Genomic DNA, 20,916 nt, shown 5'->3' with positions numbered 1-20,916 from the left:
CAGACATTTAGAAACAGTTTAATCGGCCAGCGTGCACAAGCGTTTCCCTGAACACTGCTGACAGCACTTTATCATACTTTACACAGAATCACTTTGAAAATTATAGAGGAGGCTCCAAACGATTTCATACATCCAAACCATTTCACTGATAAAATTAAAAAATGTGTCACAAAATTCACCCAACTGAGAGGAACAGGAAAGGATGTGAAATTTATTGATAATACCTGACAATGGCACAAAAAAACTACTGAAAACAAACTTTATTTCCTTCAAAAAGTTTATGATCCCTGGTCTGAGAAGCATCCAGTTCTGCAGCACATTACTGCATGCTGTTGACTTAAATATGCACAAATATACACATTTGAATGCCCCCCGCCTTCACTCAGTGCCACGTTACAAGAAAGTCAGGACACCATGTATCATTTACTGAGGGCTTTATAAAATAGCAGACTGCTCCTCCTTTGCCACTTTGCACTTGAAAGATGGACACATTGACTATGCTGCCTCTATAGATGCAACCCTACAGGTCTGACATAAAAATATATCCTTTTCCAAAACAATAGTAGAATTCTGGGGTAATTTCACTGATCTAGATTATCTGTGCATTCCCTTCTGTTAAGATCCTGTTTAGAGGTCTTAATCAGATTTTCCTTTGTCTTTCCTTCAGATGTTTACTGTCCTTAGACTGAGATGCACTTGAGTGAACTACACATTAGAATTAGCTTTTATACACAGGTTCATGTTACATATTAAATTATTCATGACCACAGTCATTCAACAAGTGTGTCATTCTGTTTTACTGTGTTTTTTCATTATGTGTTGTCTGAGGGTTAAAGAACAATGTAAAACTAAGCTGTTAGAAATATAATAGGTTATGATAAAGATATTTATCACACTAAAAATATCCCATACAATCACATTTGTGTGAAAATGCTTTCCAATCTACAGTTACTGCATTTGTTTTACACTTTCCTCATGTCACAGACAGCCTTATACCTCAGCATCAGTAACAGACAACTCTTTACTGCGACTGGTCACCATTGAGCTTGTGTGGGTATAAGGGCGAGAAACTTCCTCCTGGAAGGCAGTCTCCAATACATTCAGAATGGATTTACGGACTTTATCCTTGAAATCTTGGCCCATGAACACATACAGCAGGGGGTTCAGGCAACTGTTAAAAAAGGCCAGGCTGGTGGCTATAGGGGCACCGATAGCGACGACATGGAATAATGTTTGACTGGAATGTTTAGTTGTGTGATTGACCATGTCAATTAGAGCCAGGATGTGAAAAGGAGCCCAGCACAGGAAAAAAGCGGTGATGACGGCAGCGATGATCTTAAAGGGTCGACTTGACTGGTTGGCCAGGGTGCGGTTCCTCCTCAGACGATGGATTATCACAGCATAGCAGGAGACAATGACAGTGAAGGGGACAACAAATCCCAGGATGAAGCGGGTGATGATCACAGCCTGATGATGAAAGCTTCGTAACTGTTGCACAGATTCTGTTTCATAATCATCTGACAGAGCGAAGTTGGTGAAGCAGAGGTTGATTTCGTCTATTTGTTCAGTGTCCCTGAAGATGAAGGCTGGAATGCTGAGAATCAGAGACAGGACCCAAACACCCAGACTCACGTAGGACGCCCTGCGTACGCTCCGATGGTTCTGCGTCCATACGGGCCACACCACGGACACACATCTGTCCACACTGATCACCACCAGGATGTAGACACTGACAAACATGTTCAGAGAGTTTATGGTGCTGTTCAGTTTGCACATGAAGTTACCAAAAGCCCAGTGGAAATCCATGGCTGTGTATGTCACACCCAGAGGCAGGAATGCTGTGAAGAGGAAGTCGGCCACAGCAAGGTTGAGGAACCAAACTGTGTTAACTGTTTTCTTCATCTTGAACCCGGTCACCCAGATAACCACTCCATTACCGAGCACACCAAGAGCGAAGGCCAGGCAGTAAACAATGAGAGACATGATGTTAAGAGACTTTCTTACATACTGGACATATTCATCAGAGCCATTTGGTTCTGATGCATTCGTTGTATTGTTTTGATAGAAAGGGGTGGTGGTCGTCTCCATTGTCTTGAGACCTGCAATGGCAATAGGATGAAACTGTGATGAAGCTTTTTGTTGTAGTTTAGCTTATTAAGAACATGAAAAAAACAAGAAAAAAAATAAAACAAAAAAATCGATCTTTGTTGTCATAGAAAAATTTTCAATATTACCTAAAAATGAGAGCACTCACCTGTAACTTTAAGACGATTCTAAATAAGCAAAAACCACCGTCACTGACCCTGAACCTTGTTCACTGTCAGTTTCCCGTCTTATTTACTAATAATTATATTATTGCATCAAACTGTTAACAAACAAGAATCAACCACTTTCCCTACGGTTAGACACAGACATAAAATGGGAAGTATCACTAAAGGCTTTAACAGTGTTATCAGTTTGACCGGACACCAACCGCGAAATCATTTTAAAAATTGTTATCGGATCATCTGAAACACCGCGGCGTAGCTTATTTAATGACTTTAAATGATTTGCTTTATTATTCAAATTCACTGTTAGCTGTTGTAATCTCACGTAAACCAGCAAAATGAACATACCTCTCTGAAAGTTTTTCTAGTGGGTTAAGGATGGATCTGCAGCAGAAGTCTCCCTGACCAAACCCTCAGAGGTTCTTATAAACTGGTCTGGGGGATGTAATAAGTCACAGCCCACGCTGAGGCGGAACCACATTACGCACAGAAAAAAAACATTTCCTCCTGTTAAGCCAGACTTCTGTTAAGCCATTTCTTTGACCAGTGCATCTCTATGTACATTTCCTTAACTATACTGAATATGGAAATATATCGCTACCAGTATTTGTAATGATCAGACACATCTTCAGATTCCCAGAAAGCAGAAAAAAGTTACATGTTCTCTTCTTGCTTTATGTTGTTGTACATGTCAACCAGCAACAGTGAGCACAGCAGCTGTATAGGGCTCAGGAGCCCCTGCCAAAGGTTTGAGTTGTTCTGTGTCCTCTTTGTATCACACACACATCCCTGGGAATGTGATCACTGGCATGTTTCCATAAGTAAAACTGCACTTGGACTGCACCATCACTGATGCACATTTTGGATAGAAATGAAAACCTGAATCCAAACCCAGTCTGAAGACCTGAGAAAGATAAGGTGTGTTGTGCTGAGATTAGGAATCAGGCCAGGACCCAAAAACAAAAACCCCAAAGACAAGCAAAAGGAGTGAACTAAAAGTCTTTTAATAAACTAAAAATCACTGGAAGTGTCCAGGACTGAGAAACAAAACTCAAATAACCAAAAATCATCCACAAAGGAGAAAAATACTCAAAACCAAATGAAAATACAAAATGTTCTTACATGAAAATGGAGGAAACCAACATAAGTCCATGAGGTGGGAAAAATGCAAGGCACGGCACAGGTACGGGAACAAACACGGGGAAGACACACACTCAGGTACAGACTTGGGTATCGACACGGGCATGGACACAGCTGACAAGAACACAGGCAAATGACTAGACTTAAACACACAAGGCAATGGGCAACAGGTGAAACCAATTAGGGCAGGGCAGGAGGGAAACAAGACAAAGACAGGAAATAGAACTAGACCACAAGGGCCATGACTTCAAAATAAAACAGGAACAGTGAACAAAACGTAACCAAAGTCCAAAGGAGTCCAAAAGAGATTTCAAAACATAACCAAAAGAGTTCAGAGAACAGCCCTTTAGGGGCTAGTCATGACAAGGTGCTCTGACTTCTTGTGCCAGTGGTGTAAGAGTATAATTTCTCTTTGTTAATGTTGGAACTGACATTTTGCTGCATTTAAATTTAATCGAGGGTTGCCAAGCTATTTTTTACTGTAAAAAAGTAGGCTACTCCCTCTTTGTCTCATTCAATTTGACACATAGGTCTATACTATGCTGCATCTAGATCCAAGCATTTTTTAACATGCTATCATCATATCAGTAGTAGATGAATTACAAAAACATCAGCTATCTGCATGTCCCTTCCTGTCAGCATACTGTGTCGATTTCATCAGAAATGTAGAAACGCATATGACGTGCAGCTTTTAGTTTTAGGTTCCAAACAGCTTAATAGTGCAACAAGCACAGGCGTGCTGGCAATACTTACACATACACAAAATTACTTTGAAAATTATAGAGAAGGCTCAAAATGATTTCATATGTCCAAACCATTTCACTGATAAAATGATGACATTTATCACAAAATTCACGCAACTGAGAATATTAGAAGAACAGGAAAGGATGTAAAATTTTACTGATAATATCTGACCATGGCACAAAATGCCTACTGTATGTTACTAGAGAAAGAGATTCCAGGCATAATCTTTCGTGACATTATGTGGTAATGATGAGCTGTGTACAACTGAAATAACAGTCACCATCATTTATGATTACAGTAAAACAAATGACATACAGTGCTTAACAAATTTATTAGACCACCACCCAATGTAACGTTTATGCCACAACCATCAGAGTGTGGTGACACTGACCATACAGGCCAACAAATGCTTTCTGTGAGGGCTGTCATGTGACTGCGGTTGGGTTGAGATGCGTAGTTGTAGATGGATGGTTGTAGATTTTTTAGCAGTACAGAAATAATGCTTTGTAGGTTCTGTATTCGGTAAAATATATTCCATTAGTTTACAGCCTACTATGACGTACAGCAAAAGGTGATTTGCCAGCATTTATACACTGTCGCCCACAAAGTTGGAATAAAATATATTTTACGTCTTATCATGAAATGATTGTGACAATGTGATTTATTCTTGATAGATATCGTTGATATATCGTCTCAAAACTTTATTGATCAGTCTCTTCTAATGTGATCACTGATGTGTATAAATAGCAATAAAAAGAGGAATGTGTCTAAAAACAAAATTATTCCAACTTTATGGGTAAGAGTGTATTGTCAATATATTCTAAAACAATGTTCATCAAAGTCTGTGTGAAAGATGGAAAAAAAAAGTTCAATTTTCAAACAAAATTCATTGTTTGGTGCTCGTGTTACACAACAACTATAAAATAATGCAATATGAAATTTTGAAATGACTGCTGAGTCATGTTTCATTTGAATGGTGTTACATCAGATGGGTAGTGTATCTGACAGATACAAACATTCTTCTCTCTGTATTTAGTTACAGTATTTATATTTAGATAGTTGCATAGAGAGTGAGACTGCAGGCAGAGTTTTGTAACGTTATATGGTTTTCTTTCTTAAATTTTTTTAACCTTCCTTTCATTAGAACAAAGCTTTTATGTCCACGTATATATAGTATATTGTGATTTAGCATTGTGATGTTGAATCACAATGGGATCATATACATATCCCCTCAAAAAATAACTAACATTGATCAAAACATCAAACTAAGCTTTACAATGCAGCTACTACTTTAACTATAATAATCTCATAGCCAGCCACATATCTATTTATCACATTAGCCTGTCCTTATGCTGAATAACGTCTATCAAAGCATGCAGCAGAGCAGACACGTAACAGCTGAAGTTCATCAGCATCAGTTCCTCTTCACACATGATGGCATCAGTGGAAATAAGTTGGGTTTGGGGGGGAAGTTGGGAAATTAACGTTTTTTCTTTTGTGCTGTTCATGTTACACAAGTTCAACTATTAAGTTATGTAACATGTATTTTTAAATTACTGCTAGGTCATTTTTCCCTGGAAATGGTCTTCTATAGATCCTTTTAGCTCTGTTATGGTACAGACTGAAGATACTACGGTGGGTCAAAGAGAATGGTTTAGCCCACAAAAGGCACCGCAACCAAACCGCTCTTTGATAGACTTGATTGATTAGCCATGGATTCAAACTCAAAATGACTTTCTTTGTACTGTTTCAGTAGTTGTCTCCTGCTGTCATGGACAGCCTTATACCTCAGTATTTAAAGCTGACTTGTCATTGCTGTGACTGATGTCCATTGACTTTGTGTCAGTGTGAGAGCGTGTCTCCTCCTCTTGGAAGGCCGTCTCCAGAACCCTCAGGATGGATTTGCGGACTTTATCCTTGAAATCTTGACCCATGAACACATACAGCAGGGGGTTCAGGCAACTGTTCAAAAAGGCCAGACTGGTGGCTATAGGGGCACCGATAGCAACGACATGGAATAATGTTTCATTTGAATGTTCAGTTGTGTGATTGACCATGTCAATTAGAGTCACGATGTGAAAAGGAGCCCAGCACAGGAAAAAAGTGATGATGACGGCAGCGATGATCTTAAAGGGTCGATTTGACTGGTTGGGCAGGGTGCTGTTCCTCCTCAGACGATGGATTATCACAGCATAGCAGGAGACAATGACAGTGAAGGGGACAACAAATCCCAGGATGAAGCGGGTGATGATAACAGCCTGATGATGAAAGCTTCGTAACTGTTGCACAGATTCTGTTTCATAATCATCTGACAGAGCGAAGTTGTTGAAGCAGAGGTTGATTTCATTTATTTGTTCAGTATCCCTGAAGATGAAGTTTGGAATGCTGAGAATCAGAGACAGGACCCAAACACCCAGACACACGTAGGATGCCTTGCGTATATTTCGGTGGTTCTGGGCCCAGACGGGCCACACCACAGACACACATCTGTCCACACTGATCACCACCAGGATGTAGACACTGGCAAAAAGGTTCAGGGAGGTTAAAGAACCATAAAATTTGCACATGAAGTTACCAAAAGGCCAGTGGAAACCCAGGGCTATGTATGTCACACCCAGAGGCAGGAATGCTGTGAAGAGGAAGTCAGCCACAGCAAGGTTGAGGAACCAAACTGTGTTAACTGTTTTCTTCATCTTGAACCCGGTCACCCAGATAACCACTCCATTACCGAGCACACCAAGAACGAAGGCCAGGCAGTAAACAATGAGAGACATGATGTTAAGAGACTTTCTTAGCCCTGCATACTCATCAGACCCATTTGGTTCTGATGCATTCGTTGTATTGTTTTGATAGAAAGGGGTGGTGGTCGTCTCCATTGTCTTGAGACCTGCAATGGCAATATGATGAAACTGTGATGAAGCTTTTTGTTGTGGTTTATCTTATTAAGAACATATTGATTTTACCAGAATTGATAGGAAAAAAAAACAAGAAAAAACAACAACAAAAAAAATTGTTGTCATAGAAAAATTTATACTACCTAAAAATGAGAGCACTCACCTGTAACTTTAAGACGATTCTAAATGAGCAAAAACCACCGTCACTGACCCTGAACCTTGTTCACTGTCAGTTTCCCGTCTTATTTACTGACTAATAATTATATTATTGCATCAAACTGTTAACAAACAAGAATCAACCACTTTCCCTACGGTTAGACACAGGCATAAAATGGGAAGTATCACTAAAGGCTTTAACAGTGTTATCAGTTTGACCGGACACCAACCGCGAAATCATTTTAAAAATTGTTATCGGAACATCTGAAACACCGCGGCGTAGCTTATTTAATGACTTTAAATGATTTGCTTTATTATTCAAATTCACTGTTAGCTGTTGTAATCTCACGTAAACTAGCAAAATGAACGTACCTCTCTGAAAGTTTTTCCAGTGGGTTAAGGATGGATCTGCAGCAGAAGTCTCCCTGACCAAACCCTCACAGGCTCTTATAAACTGGTCTGGGGGATGTAATAGGTCGCAGCCCACGCTGAGGCGGAACCACAGGCATTACGCACAGAAAAAAAAAACCCAAACACTCATTTCCTCCCTGAAGTCTGTAACATCTTGTGTCCAGTCATTCTTGAACAATTTGTGCACTGTGATTTAAAACAGAGAGTATCTTCACTGATAGATGAGCTGCATTATGCATATGTTAATACATTATAGTACTACATTAAACTCATTGCAACATTATACTCTGTTGTTTTGTGTTGACTATGTGCATCAACATTTGGACATTATTATATTATTATCATTTCACAGAAACAAACAACAAAGATGATGATGATGATGATGATGATGATGATGATGATGATGTCTGGACATTATTATATCTTTTACTGTCTCCTCTCAGTGCTGCATCTGTAGATCCTGTGACTATAAGAGATCTGAAGTCGGAATATATTGTTTTTACAACATGTTTTTGCATCAGCAATTTCACGTCTAGGTTGGCTGCATACTGTTCTGGGATCTTGGTTAGATTTCACCAGATATTTTGAAAGACATTTGGTGCTGCATTGCAGTCTGCTGTTACTTATAACGTATCAAAAACAACAACAACAAAAAAAAAAAAACCTTTACCAATCACAGCATGTTTCCTCAGTCCACTGCTACCCAAACACACCCGATAATAAACATACACCATGAATCTCCTTCTACAGTTTGTCCTTGACCAAAAAACTTACCACAGTTCACTCAAGAGCTCAGGCGCACTTGTCTCTTTATCTTCAGCAGCAGGGTACTGCTCCACAAATGTCTTTGTTTCAAGGTCATATCAAACAGCAATATAAAATGAATAATGATTGAGGATTGTTGAATACTTTCCGAACACTGAGAGAATCATATTGTGAAAGGATACAGGGGAATCTAAATGTTTTTGTGTGGTTTTCTTCATGTTGCAAGAGTGTAAACATTTGAAATTTGTTTAAAAACAAGCTAAATTTTTAGTAGAGTACAAAAAGCCAATCCACAGTATTTAAACATCATCACAAATGACTGAGGATCAGTCAGTTTGTACCCACTTGTTGATTACTTGACTGACACTTGTTTGCAGCCTTTAATAGTGCAAACAGATTTGTTACAGTGTTTTGTGAAGTTATGCAGTGATTAAGAGATGAAGATGATGAATGGAAAAGTGGTAAAGTCCAAATAATATTTTAATAATGGAAATAATGGTAACAACAAGAATAATAATAACAGTCATCATAATTATCATCATTGATGAACTCTGAGAAGAGTTGACCTCTAAGGCTGAAATAATAATAATAATAATTAGAATTAGAATTATTATCATTTACATTGTTTATATTAGAATAGGTAATTCATGGAGACGTTCATATTACATCACAATATGCCACATAAACCAGCGTCATACAGTACATACTATAAGTGTGTCTTTCCATTTTTTCCTCCATTCAGTTAGTCAAATCATTTATCTGCAACAGTTTTGATAATGGATTTATATTTCATGTTAATTTTGCTGAACAACAATGTGAAAAATCCACAGATTCATGCTTTTTAAAATGTGAGTATTGGTTTTGTCTTTCATGATAGTAAACTTAAAGAAAACATTAAAAATTCTCAGATTATAGCACAACATGGAAGTACTCAGGGTGGAGGGCTCATACACGTCCCCTCAAAGAACACCTAACAATTATCAAAACATCAAACTAAGTTTTACAATGCAAGTTTATGATGCAGCTGTTACTTTACCCATAATAATCCCGTTGTCAGTAACATATTTATTTATTAGGCTATCAGTAGCCCATTCTTAATAATCAAAGCGTGCAGCAGACATGTAGCTGTCCAAAGTCATCAGAATCAGTTTCTGCTGCGTTGCAACACACAGTTGTGTACCCAATGTTGTCACACACATGATGGCATCACTGGAAGTAAGTTGGATTTGAGGGGGAAGTTGGGAAATCAACATTCTATGAGGCTCTTTCACAACAGTATTTCACCTCGTATTTTATATTCAGTAAAAACTCCTCCATACGTTACTTTACAGCCTACTATGCTGTACAGAAAAAAGCATGGTGTTATTAGTCAAAATACCTTTACTACTATGTTATTTACATGTTGAGCCAGATATTTTCTAAAAAGGTTAAGACTTATAAACCATTGGTACTTGTTCTATATCAACACCTGGGGTGCACGAGACGGTTGAGGCACACAAAGTTCCCTTTGTTAGTCTAAAACCACAGCAGTGTTGTCTTGCTTGTCTTGCTTGTGTTGCACAAATTCAGCTTTACACCATGCAATGCTAACAACAGGACTGCAAAATGAAGAAGCACCACTTGTACTCAAAAGATAAATGCAGACACTTGCTTTTTATGTGATTAAGTTTGGATTAATTTATTGTTTTTGTGTGTAGGCAAGTTGCTTAAGGTGTGTATGAAATACATACTGTATGTAACATATATGTGTATATTTTTCTCCTTCTGTTCTTTCTTTATTTTCCTACAAAAAGCACATGAAACCTCTAGTTTGGATACGTGCTATATAAATAAACCTTATCATCATCTAAAACATTTCCCTTCTCCACAAATGTATCACAAACTCATCAACAACTCATTGTACAATTAACTACAAGTGTAGTTAAGAGGAAGATATCTTTTTGTGGATCTGAACAGTAAGCCAATCACAAAACTCATATCAATCAAACTGTAATATGAGAAATATCTCATATAAAAATCTCATATCATGTATAGAAATTGTCTTGAGGGCCCTTGAAAGCTACAAAAATTATTTGTTATATACAGTTTACATTTGATATGTACAGTTACAGTATTTGTTTATTCATTTCGTGAGCAACCTTATACCTCAGCATCAGAAAAGGAAGCAGACTTCTCTTTACTGCGACTGGTGACCATTGAGTTTGTGTAGGTGTACGAGCGAGAAACCTCCTCCTGGAAGGCAGTCTCCAAAACATTCAGGATGGATTTGCGGACTTTATCTTTGAAATCTTGGCCCATGAACACATACAGCAGGGGGTTCAGGCAACTGTTGAGAAAGGCCAGGCTGGTGGCTATAGGGACGCCGATAGCGGTGACATGGTATAATATTTCATTTGAAGAATCAGTTGTGTGATGAACCATCTCAATTAGAGTCATGATGTGATAAGGCGCCCAGCACAGGAAAAAAGTGGTGATGACGGCAGCGATAATCTTAAAGGGTCGACTTGACTGGTTGGCCAGGGTGCGGTTCCTCCTCAGATGATGGATTATCACAGCATAGCAGGAGACAATGACAGTGAAGGGGACAACAAATCCCAGGATGAAGCGGGTGATGATCATGGCCTGATGACGAAAGTGTCGCAGCTGTTTCACAGATTCTGTGTCATAATCATCTGACAGAGCGAAGTTGTTGAAGCATCTGATGGCGTCTTCATTAGAATTTGATGGCGTGGTGTCCCTGAAGATGAAGTTTGGAGCGCTGAGAATCAGAGCCAGTACCCAAACACCCAGACTCACGTAGGACGCCCTGCGTACGCTCCGGTGGTTCTGGGCCCAGACGGGCCACACCACAGACACACATCTGTCCACACTGATCACCACCAGGATGTAGACACTGGCGAACATGTTCAGAAAGCTTATGGTGCTGTTCAGTTTGCACATGAAATTACCAAAAGGCCAGTGGAAATCCATGGCTGTGTATGTCACACCCAGAGGCAGGAATGCTGTGAAGAGGAAGTCGGCCACAGCAAGGTTGAGGAACCAAACTGTGTTAACTGTTTTCTTCATCTTGAACCCGGTCACCCAGATAACCACTCCATTCCCAAGCACACCAAGAAAGAAGGCCAGGCAGTAAACAATGAGAGACATGATGTTAAGAGACTGTCTCAGCTGAGGATGCTCGTCCTTGTAGTCCTCCTCCTCCTCCTCATCATACAAAGAACCATTTCCTCCAATGAAATCTGTTGTATTCATGATATAGAAAGGAGTAAGAGGCGCAAACTCCATCATCGTCTTAGAACCTGCAACAAAAACAAAAAAAAAGTTAAGCTTGAGGTCAAAAACGTTACATAATTATACATGAGTGATGTTTTCCAAAGTTATTTAAATTAAAACTCGGGATATTCCATTCACAAATTTCAGCTTCACTTATGTCAGTTCCTTAAAAAGGCCTAGAGAGGATGCTGTTCACAGGGACATGACTTGGACTCGCGGGGCAACAGTCCCGCTGTTTCACAACCCTTTCCTGGGCCACAATAGACTTTAAGCCAAATCATAATGACAGGCTTAATAATAAAGCTTAAAAAAACAAAACAAAACAATAGAAATTTCACTGCAAAACATGCAGACACCACATGGACTGAAATCCACGTCAAAACGGGAGCCGCATTTTAAGAGCATTTTTTTTTTCAGAGAGAAGTCAAATCAAACCACTCGATTGCATAAAAGTAACCGCGGCCTTCTGCGCACATGCAAGCTTCATTGACTTTTTTTTTTTTTTTTTTTTTTTACCGTATTGCTTATAAATACTTAAGAAGCAACTAAATGCCTGAAATGCAGCGGTTCAAACGGCAGACAGATGTTTGCCAGAGCATGCTGTATAACCTAGATGCTTTTACTAACTTCTTAACAACCTCGTGTGATTCACTGAGCTACGGTTTCTGACCATAACAAAGATGCAATACCTTTCTCAAAGCTCTGCTCCAGAGAGGATGCGTCCGCTACAAAAAGGCACCTCCGGACTTCTCCGACTCATCCAAGGAAACTGTGGAGCCTGAATCCCAGACTCCTTAAATATGTGACGTCATCGCTCACATCAAGGCGGGTCCTCAGACAGCTCCCCTCCACCCCCCCTCACCCCATTCCCAGACCACTGAACTTCAGATGCTAAACGCTCTGTCTGTTCAGATTTCTATAAATCTATATTTATATATACTTTTAAACTTTTAAAATCACTGATCTCGGGGATAGACGGGTCGCAGCAGTGAACTCAGCGTTTAGATGCAATATGTGTGTAGCACACACAGAGACACAGTTTAACCTCCCCCTGCACTGACAAAGGGATCCACCTCATGCATGTCTGACCAGCAGCTCTTATTTGCAAGAGCTTCTCTTCTGCTGACCTGGAGTCTGACACAAAATTTCTTGCTGCAACACGTTTGTCTTCTTCAGATGCCACAAGACAGAGCCTTTGTGCTTTGGGAAACTCCAAAAGTGAAAACACCAAGTAACCAAACAACTAAATGCATAAATTGCGGGTTGTCGAGATGACTACCTGAGAAAAAGTGGGGCTGCAGCTTCTCGTGTCCACACAATAACCCTGCTGAGTAATGTGTTTTTCTCTGTGTGTGGGTTGAGCTCATGTTTGCTTGAGGTTGAGCATAATTGCCCCGTGTTGACTGTTTGAATCGCCATCTGGACGTGTAGGTTACATATTTTTAATGTCTACATATAAGAAAACTCAGAGCAGACCCCCGTTGCTAATTTTGGGTGACCAAGGAGTTTTATAAAGTGGCAGGCTACTCCCTCTTTGCCACTGGACATAACTGTGGCACCTCTGTAGATCCTACCCTGCAAGGAAAACAGATCTGGAGTAAGTTTTTTTACAACACATTTTTGGACATAGTGTCAATACTGGGGATATTGCATAACTCTAAGTTATCTACTACTGCTCTTCCACATCAGCATTTTATTTTACACCCTTAAACAGATCTCTTTTGAGATTTGGAAACACATTTGAAGTGCAAGTGTTTTCTTTGATGTGTACAAGAAGGGTTAGTCTCACAAATGAGGAAACAAACAGGTATTTTGGGCAAACAAAAACACTACTGGCTATATTCAAACAGTAAATATTCAACATGGTTTTCTACTTTTGCAACTTTTAGGTATTTTCAGATTTTTTGTGAAACTGAAAAGTTTGCATCATCTCGAAAGTTTAAAAGAAGGAACTTCTTGGGATGTCTGTGTTCGCTGGAAGTACATTTTTACATTTTTTACATTTACAGTATGTGCCAAAAAGTGCATAATTGTGGGTATGGGAAACAAGGGGACCAGCAAACAATTGCAGACCTGATTGCAAGCCTAAAACTAAAGGGAATTCATATACCCACCCTGAAGCAAATCGAAGTTGTAATTCCCAGTAATTTTATCGCCTGAAACCTGCCTGACACATTCCTGCTGTTCTGTTTGTCTCAGTCAAGTGCCCAAAGTTCCTAAAACTGTAATTTATACCAAGGCCTTGTAGACATTTCACACGTGGATTTTGTCAAAACAATATTCACTTAAATAATTTTTAAAAATCTGCAGAAATGCATTACATCCGAAAGAGAATATAACATTAGAAATATTATAAGAGCAAGATGTGCACGGGGGAGTGTGGGCTGGAGAGCATTGGTCTCATCTCCCCAGAGTACTGCCCTACCTTTCAGTGGGGAAGAAATGTTTCATCTGATTTTGACTTCATGGTCATTTTTCCTCCCACATGGTTCTTCTTTGCGTATGATTTCCTGTCCTCCTACCCACACATTTGTACATGTATGAACTGTATACATGTTTTCCATTCTCTTTTTCCAGGAAAATTACTTAAGATGAAGAATGGGCTGTTACCTAAATTTGTGTATTCTACACACTTGATGAGAAAACACTCTGATGTTCAAGCAAAACAATGCCAGTGTCCAAGATTAATTCTTTTGGCATCCTGGAACAGAATCTCAATGAGCACTAGGATTGAAAACAGCTGGTTTGTACCTGCTTATATTTAACCAAATGTCAGTTAACACTACACGTTTGGCATTTTGTTGCTACGTAATTCATTGTATTCAAGTTCAAAGAATTTCAGCAGTTACAGAATAAACCCCTTAATCAGTGTAGGTGAACATATGCTAAAATTTCATGAAAACGACTCGTTTTTACATCAAAATTCTCAGCTCTCAAAGATGATAATAAGCTGAGCTGCTCACCTGCCCAACCCTGAAACCGAGTCCCCTGCTAATATATGCACACCCCACATAGGGACCAGGTCCTGCCAAAAATCCAGATGTGAGGGGGACGAAGAAAGGAAAGAGAGAGGGGAAGGAGAGGGCGAGAGAGAGGGGGAAGGAATAAGAGACATTACATGTCTGTGTTCGTATATATGAGTTCACTCTCAGCCCCTGCATGAGTTCAGAACAACACCCGTATTTGAGCGTGTGGGAGGACTCATGTCTTCATGTCTTTGTTATTGCTGGCTGGCCTTTCTTTTTTCTTTATCTTTTTTTTTTTTGGAGACATTTGAGATCATTTACATCAGGACCAAAACCAATTCACTCTAAAGACAGGAAGCTGTTTAAAATAAGCTGACCTAGTTCACTTCTTCATCACTCCTCGAAAAACTACATTGTACTGTTCAGCTCCATTTGCAATGCCAAATGACCTGCCGCTTTTAGCTAAAGTCTAGACAGAATGACTACTTTGTTTAATTTGGTCATAATCCTCTTGTGCAATACGTCCACCAGTTTTCAGTTTTTTTGCTAAAATGTGTTTTTTGAAACTTGTGCTGCAGAGTCTTGTACCAGAGCTTAAAGGCAGAGCATTTTGCTGCTGTCTGTAGGGGATATTAATAGCTAACCCAAGGCTATAGTTTGAGGGAAGCCTTCAGAGCCCAGGGCTTGCCAGAGTTCTTGATTTACCAACCAAACGTGCAATTATGTGTGTGCCACACAAATACCAATTTGGGTGTGTAAAACAACGAGTGGAGGTTTAAAGGGAATTTAGTTTTAGCAGTGGGTTATATATGCAGTTTGAGTTTGGGGGTTTATTATTCACTACCAGCTGTTGGGAAGGTGGGGGTGGGAGATAGGGGCGGGGGGTGGGGTCTCCTGGAAAGCTCAACTAAACTGCACTGTATGTGTGTCTGTGTGTGTCCTTGTGTGTGGGACAGTCAAGCACTAATGACATACTCCAGTTCCCAGCGTCACTGTAGTACACCCAGTATTTTTCGTTGCTGTTGTGCACACAACACTGTGAGCTCGCAGCATTTCCAAATCCACAGCTCCTTTTGCAGGGGGGCAGAGAGAAACGGTGGTACTCTAACTGTTGCAATGAAACTTCTCAACTGCAGCAACGCTGCCACAAAGACACAAATAGTGGGAATCTGCTGTGTGCTGAAACCTCAAAGGTTTGTTGATCTTGTTGCGGTGCTGACTGGAAATCAAATCCTCTGTCTCACGGCTGTGGAGAGGTCAGGAATTTTGTTTTTCAAGTCAAAACCGGTGCCAACGGCTTTCGTCCTCATGGCTCAGTGACGGTTTTTTCCATGAAATACACCACACACAAGGAAAAAAAAAAAAAAAAAGCTGAACCTCAATAACTTAAACCACTTCCTTACATTCGTCCCTGCTTTCAACCACAACGGCTGGTCCCCCTCAGCAGACCAAAGGGATAAGAATAATACGCCTGGGCTCTGTCTGACAGCAAACAAGCCTGGCAATGCATAAGTCATACAAAGCTTTGACACAGGGCTCTCTCTGTCCATCTGAAGGTATTTTGAGGTTCAGTGGAATGGGATTAGGGGAACCGGAACTGGTTAAACATGCAGGGAACACCAGATGGTGAAATAAATGGAAGTGTTTATCCTTTTCCATATATTGCAACTCAGGGTTAGGGTGGTAAAAGCTGGAAAAAAGCAACTGGCAATCTGTGTTTCTCTAATAAATGACACTGGAGGGTTGTTGTAATGTCCTGTAGCCTCGTGCTTTCTGTTGAAAATTTATCTGTCTAGGAAAACCTACTCAGAACAAATTTAAAAAAAAAACACAAGCTCATAACAGTGAACACACGCAACCTTTTCATCTGTACAGAGAGTATGTTTCCCTGCAGGCTGCACCAAGTTGTTGCAATTGCTAACAGTTAAAAAAAAAAAAAAAAAAAAAATACAAGCAATGATATGCAGGTTGGAAAAGGAATGAAGCTGACGACGTGTGTGCCACACAGTAATGAGTGAAGGCTGGGGTGGGGGGAGAACTTGCCTGTGCTGGATGGGAATGCGTTATATTTTAGTCTTAAGTGTATAATCATAGGGTTGGGGTAAACATACCCTCACATTTAAATGTTTTTCTGTCTAGTGCTGATGAACACCTATGCTCATACATGAGTAACGGAGCTGTGTACCTCTTGGTACGTCTCCATCCTGAACCTTTGGCTCATCAATGATAAGCAGTTTCGCTATGCTGGATCAGTGAGAGTGCTGAATTCCTTTCAACATTTCTTACCCAAGCCAGAGTGGCAGAAGAAAGTTGTAGCCCAAACTGGATTTCAAAACTAGATTGCAAGATGAAACTGTTACCTCAAGTTGTGTTTTCACAAGCATTTCTTTTTTCTTTCAGCGTTTTTATGTGATTCCCAAACTCACACGCAGTTATGCAAAAGGTGAAAGTATTAACACTTTCATATCACATGTTGCAATATAGCCACATACTGCACTTTTTTTCAGACAGGAGCTTGCTGATTAGCTTGCTGATCCTATCTGAGTGAGCAGAACATTAAAGCAGTTAACTAATAATAGTAAAGCTCTTTTATTTATGTGCCCCCCCCCCCCCCCTTTTTTTTTTTTTTTTTTTTTGAAATATGGCACAATGTTCCTCCTACACAGAGCACCTTTAACCACATGAGTTTAACCACATGAGTTGCACCCACATACCAAGTCCTACTCATCATCCACAATGTCACTTTGTGGTTCATTTGAAGGCAGTAAACATGCCATATCCAGTATGTGACTGTGTAATAAAACTATCACAAAAAGCCTCACAAACTTACAAAGGAATGTGATATTAATTTCTAAATTTTCACAAAGAAAGTTCTCAAAATCTCCCAGAAATCACTCCATCAGAATAGAAAAAAACCTCAATAAAATAAACACAAAAGCTCTTTCCCCAGGTATTTACACAGCATTTGTCTGCTGTGCTTTTATGTCCTAAATACTGTACATTAAACCAAGCGTCACTGGGGAAATGTAACACATGTTTAGTGTTTGAGGTGTACCTCTGACGATAGAAGACCTTGAGAAAAAGGAGATAAGAGTACTAAAATACCTGAAAGTAAGAGGGTGAGGGCACATTCATCTGCCAGCCAAGCAGACAGAAGGCATGAAGCTTTTCCTTCTTCTCACTCTCTTTGGAGGGGCAGGTATGGAATTCACAGGGACTGCAAAAAAACAAAAAAACAAAAAATATCAAACTATGGGAGCTTCAGACAGCACCAGAGACTCACATGTTAAGGAGATTAATGATTGATGCCAGTTCGCTGATGATACAGCTTTCTCTCTTTTTATTCTTACTGTTTTTCATACCAATAGTTGCCCTGGCGGGAGATGACAAGATTGTCGGAGGGTATGAGTGCCCGAAAAATTCTGTGCCCTACCAAGTGTCTCTCTTCACTGGGTACAACTTCTGTGGTGGGACTCTTCTGTCTGATGAATGGGTGCTCTCTGCTGCACACTGCAAACCAAAGTAAGAAAGATGATGACTAACTTCTTTTTACAGCACGCAAACCGAAACTTTGGCAGTTGGTTAACGCTGATGGATTTACGTGTGCTCATATTGTATCTTTTTCATTATATAATCAGACTGTGAATCTCCCTTGAAGCCAGGTATTAGGGAGAAAGCAGCAAGGGAGAAAACTGACCTTCATGGTGTGTGTAATTCTTCCAGGTCGAATGTTGAAGTTCGGCTGGGAGAGCACGACATCTGGGAACCTGAGGGGACTGAACAGCACATCATGTCGGCCAAGTTCATCCGCCACCCTGACTACAACCCCCGCACGCAGGACAGTGATATCATGCTTATCAAACTGAGTCGACCCGCTACTCTGAACAGCTTCGTGCGCCCTGCAACTCTTCCTTCAAAGTGTGCCAGTGACGTGACAATGTGCCAGATCTCTGGATGGGGGAGTCTTCGACCCAGTGACGAAGGCTGTGAGTTAAATGCTGGATATGTTGATAGTTTTTCCAAGCTCTTTCCATGCCATTGTAATGCATAGAAACACTGATGCATATTCTTTTTCTGTCTTTTCCAGCAAGGTATCCTCATAAGTTGCAGTGCCTGGATGCCCCTCTCCTGAGTGATGACACATGCTTTAATGCATATCCTTTCCAAATCACTGAAAACATGCTCTGTGCTGGCTATCTGGAGGGAGGGAAGGACTCCTGCCAGGTAATATCGAGACCATGGCTGCTGTTTGTTCCCTCCTGATGTAAAGGATCCATCAGTGAAGATAACCTCATGTTTTTATCCTCAGGGTGACTCCGGGGGTCCCATGATGTGTGACGGAGAGCTCCAGGGAGTTGTGTCTTGGGGACATGGTTGCGCTCAGAGAAAGAAGCCTGGGGTGTACACTAAAGTGTGCAATTACGTCTCCTGGATCAAGAACACAATGGCATCTGGTTGAGCAGAAAAGATATTAAAGAATTCACGAGGCAATATCAGTAAAGTCAATTGTGAGACGTGTGTACAGTGTCTTTTATAGAGGCCCGTTAGTCATTAGAATGTTAGGATGTCTATAAAGGCGAGCATCTCAGAATATAACCTCCTCTGTGAAGAGAAACATGTCTGCCTTTTTTCCCTGCAGCTCCCAACACACACACACACACACATACAGCAGTGACTGCTTTTATAAGAAACTCAAATTCTCACCCAGACTTTACATTACAGTAAACTGACTGACAGGTGTTTTGCCCAACAAGTGTCTAAAACAAGTAGCATGTGTGTTTGAAAAGCCACTTGTGTCACTGCCATAATTAATAGCTTTGGTAAGCATGACTGTAAATCAAAATGGTGAGTTTCTGAGAGTGTAATATACCGTCTAGCTGCCTAACAAATGTTTGGTTTTGCAAACTCTGACTCAGAATGACTTTGCAGTAAATAGGCAGACATGTTTCTTGCTCATGGATGCCTCAGTAGAACAGTAGAACAGTTGAGGAACAAACCTGATGTTTGTAGTCAGCCATCACCAAGGCTGAAAAATGCTGCTACACTGCTCTCTGTGGGCTGAAACCATAAAGCTTGCAGCACACTCTGGCCACACTCCATAATCAGTGAGTATGGAGCACTGTGACAATTGTGGTATTAAGCCAGTTGACTATGCAGTAACTTTTATCCATAGTTCCTTAAAACTACATGAGATTACAACTGGAGTTCTACAATATCTTGGTTAAGAGTATTGATGTTAGTGCAGTTTGAGTTTAGAGTAAAACGAATATGTTGATGGCCAATTCTTGCACAGCTGAAAAAGTAAGTAAACATCCTGAATCCCATCCAAGGACACTCCTCTGTAACATCTGTGCGAAAGGTCACAAACTGCTAATCAAACAGCATCAGGTGCACATATGCGAATACTGAATCACAAAATCATAAAATGATTTAAGTGGATTTTGGTTGCTTGGGTGTGGCAGAGAGAGGAGGAGTGAGTCACCAGGCAGTTGCTTGACCACCAAATAAAGACTGGGGACTAACGAGGTTTCTGAGGACTCATAGCTTATGTACAAAAAAATAGCTTTCGTCGCTATGAAGCAAGCTGGATGCTTCACCCCGGTTTTTTTTTTATTTTTTGAAAACATGGCCTTGGTCAGGATGTTGATTTTGGCAACACAGATGTCCATGTTTTGAGTCTTACAGAATTCCACAAACCACATTTAAAGTGATGGCACGATAGTAAAAGAGTCCTTATCCTTCTGCAGCGTCCTTTACAGGACATGCACTTGATGTGGTCTCAGATTTATACAGATGTCAGAGAAAAGCAGAAGCTTAGCCACGGCTTTTTCATATAAATGGAGCTATAAATTAAAAACAAACAAAAAAACAAAATAGCAAATAACCAACAAGCTGACTGGCCGAACATTTACTGAATAAAAACGGTATATGAAAAGATTCAATAAGGACAGCAATGAACACACACCTTTATAAACATTCAATGCCAAATGATAAATGATATTGCAGATGAATTAAAATTGATAAAATTGATTTTTAATATTTACAGTTGCATAAGGGACGCTAACACACGCTTTATGTTCATTATTATTACTATGTGTACATTAGTTTGTCACTGCAAGACAAAGTAACATTAACAGACGTGTATGGTCCAGGATTCTGTCAAGCAGGGTCACAACCGAGGCAACCAGGAACACGAGGGAAGAGAGGACCCAAATGCAATAACCCGCAAGACAGGCTATGAGTAACTAAAAGTCTTTTAATAAACCAAAATCACTGGAAAAGTCCAGGGCCAGGGAACAA

General features: G+C 40.1%; 4 protein-coding genes across 7 annotated transcripts; 1 reads left to right on the top strand and 3 right to left on the bottom strand.

Annotated features, from left to right (window-relative positions):
* Window positions 1–191: 191 nt before the first annotated feature.
* LOC121185595 (chemokine-like receptor 1) lies at window positions 192–3,811 on the bottom strand. Of its 3 annotated transcripts, none has more exons than XM_041043842.1 (2): window positions 3,390–3,811; window positions 192–2,099 (listed from the first exon to the last, which is right to left on the bottom strand). In XM_041043842.1, exons 1-2 carry the CDS (start codon window positions 3,511–3,513, stop codon window positions 991–993), a joined length of 1,233 nt encoding a protein of 410 aa, XP_040899776.1. In that variant the 5' UTR covers window positions 3,514–3,811; the 3' UTR covers window positions 192–990. The 3 variants fall into 3 exon arrangements, with proteins under 3 accessions (XP_040899776.1, XP_040899777.1, XP_040899778.1); XM_041043843.1 differs by lacking the exon at window positions 3,390–3,811 and adding an exon at window positions 2,616–2,667; XM_041043844.1 differs by lacking the exon at window positions 3,390–3,811 and adding an exon at window positions 2,255–2,389.
* Window positions 192–7,621, bottom strand: LOC121185602 (chemokine-like receptor 1). The gene is made up of 3 exons (XM_041043851.1): window positions 7,574–7,621; window positions 3,978–7,038; window positions 192–791 (listed from the first exon to the last, which is right to left on the bottom strand). The coding sequence occupies exon 2, from the start codon at window positions 7,025–7,027 to the stop codon at window positions 5,933–5,935; it is 1,095 nt and encodes a 364-aa protein (XP_040899785.1). The 5' UTR covers window positions 7,028–7,038; window positions 7,574–7,621; the 3' UTR covers window positions 192–791; window positions 3,978–5,932.
* A 1,218-nt stretch (window positions 7,622–8,839) lies between these two features.
* fpr1 (formyl peptide receptor 1) lies at window positions 8,840–12,469 on the bottom strand. The gene is made up of 2 exons (XM_041043846.1): window positions 12,340–12,469; window positions 8,840–11,676 (listed from the first exon to the last, which is right to left on the bottom strand). The coding sequence occupies exon 2, from the start codon at window positions 11,663–11,665 to the stop codon at window positions 10,517–10,519; it is 1,149 nt and encodes a 382-aa protein (XP_040899780.1). The 5' UTR covers window positions 11,666–11,676; window positions 12,340–12,469; the 3' UTR covers window positions 8,840–10,516.
* Window positions 10,174–19,075, top strand: LOC121185614 (trypsin-3-like). Of its 2 annotated transcripts, XM_041043874.1 has the most exons (6): window positions 10,174–10,195; window positions 10,846–10,875; window positions 18,000–18,138; window positions 18,340–18,602; window positions 18,704–18,840; window positions 18,926–19,075. In XM_041043874.1, the coding sequence occupies exons 1-6, from the start codon at window positions 10,174–10,176 to the stop codon at window positions 19,073–19,075; spliced, it is 741 nt and encodes a 246-aa protein (XP_040899808.1). The 2 variants fall into 2 exon arrangements, with proteins under 2 accessions (XP_040899808.1, XP_040899809.1); XM_041043875.1 differs by lacking the exons at window positions 10,174–10,195; window positions 10,846–10,875 and adding an exon at window positions 17,767–17,815 and having other exon boundaries at window positions 17,985–18,138.
* Window positions 19,076–20,916: the final 1,841 nt, after the last annotated feature.

This window comes from Toxotes jaculatrix, chromosome 8 (genome assembly GCF_017976425.1).
Source record: "Toxotes jaculatrix isolate fToxJac2 chromosome 8, fToxJac2.pri, whole genome shotgun sequence".
Taxonomy (NCBI): Eukaryota; Metazoa; Chordata; class Actinopteri; family Toxotidae; genus Toxotes; species Toxotes jaculatrix.
Note: the sequence above shows the minus strand (reverse complement) of the source record. Positions and strands in the feature narration are given on the sequence as shown.

Bases quoted from the DNA above. Each gene is read 5' to 3' on its own strand.
- LOC121185614 (XM_041043875.1), top strand. From the start codon at position 17,776: ATGAAGCTTTTCCTTCTTCTCACTCTCTTTGGAGGGGCAG. The intron at 17,816-17,984 runs GTATGGAATTCA...TCATACCAATAG, and splicing joins CACTCTCTTTGGAGGGGCAG to TTGCCCTGGCGGGAGATGAC. The intron at 18,139-18,339 runs GTAAGAAAGATG...TAATTCTTCCAG, and splicing joins GCTGCACACTGCAAACCAAA to GTCGAATGTTGAAGTTCGGC.
- fpr1 (XM_041043846.1), bottom strand. From the start codon at position 11,665: ATGATGGAGTTTGCGCCTCTTACTCCTTTCTATATCATGAATACAACA.
- LOC121185602 (XM_041043851.1), bottom strand. From the start codon at position 7,027: ATGGAGACGACCACCACCCCTTTCTATCAAAACAATACAACGAATGCA.
- LOC121185595 (XM_041043842.1), bottom strand. From the start codon at position 3,513: ATGCCCGTGTCGATACCCAAGTCTGTACCTGAGTGTGTGTCTTCCCCG. The intron at 2,100-3,389 runs GTAAGAACATTT...TTGCCATTGCAG, and splicing joins TTGGTTTCCTCCATTTTCAT to GTCTCAAGACAATGGAGACG.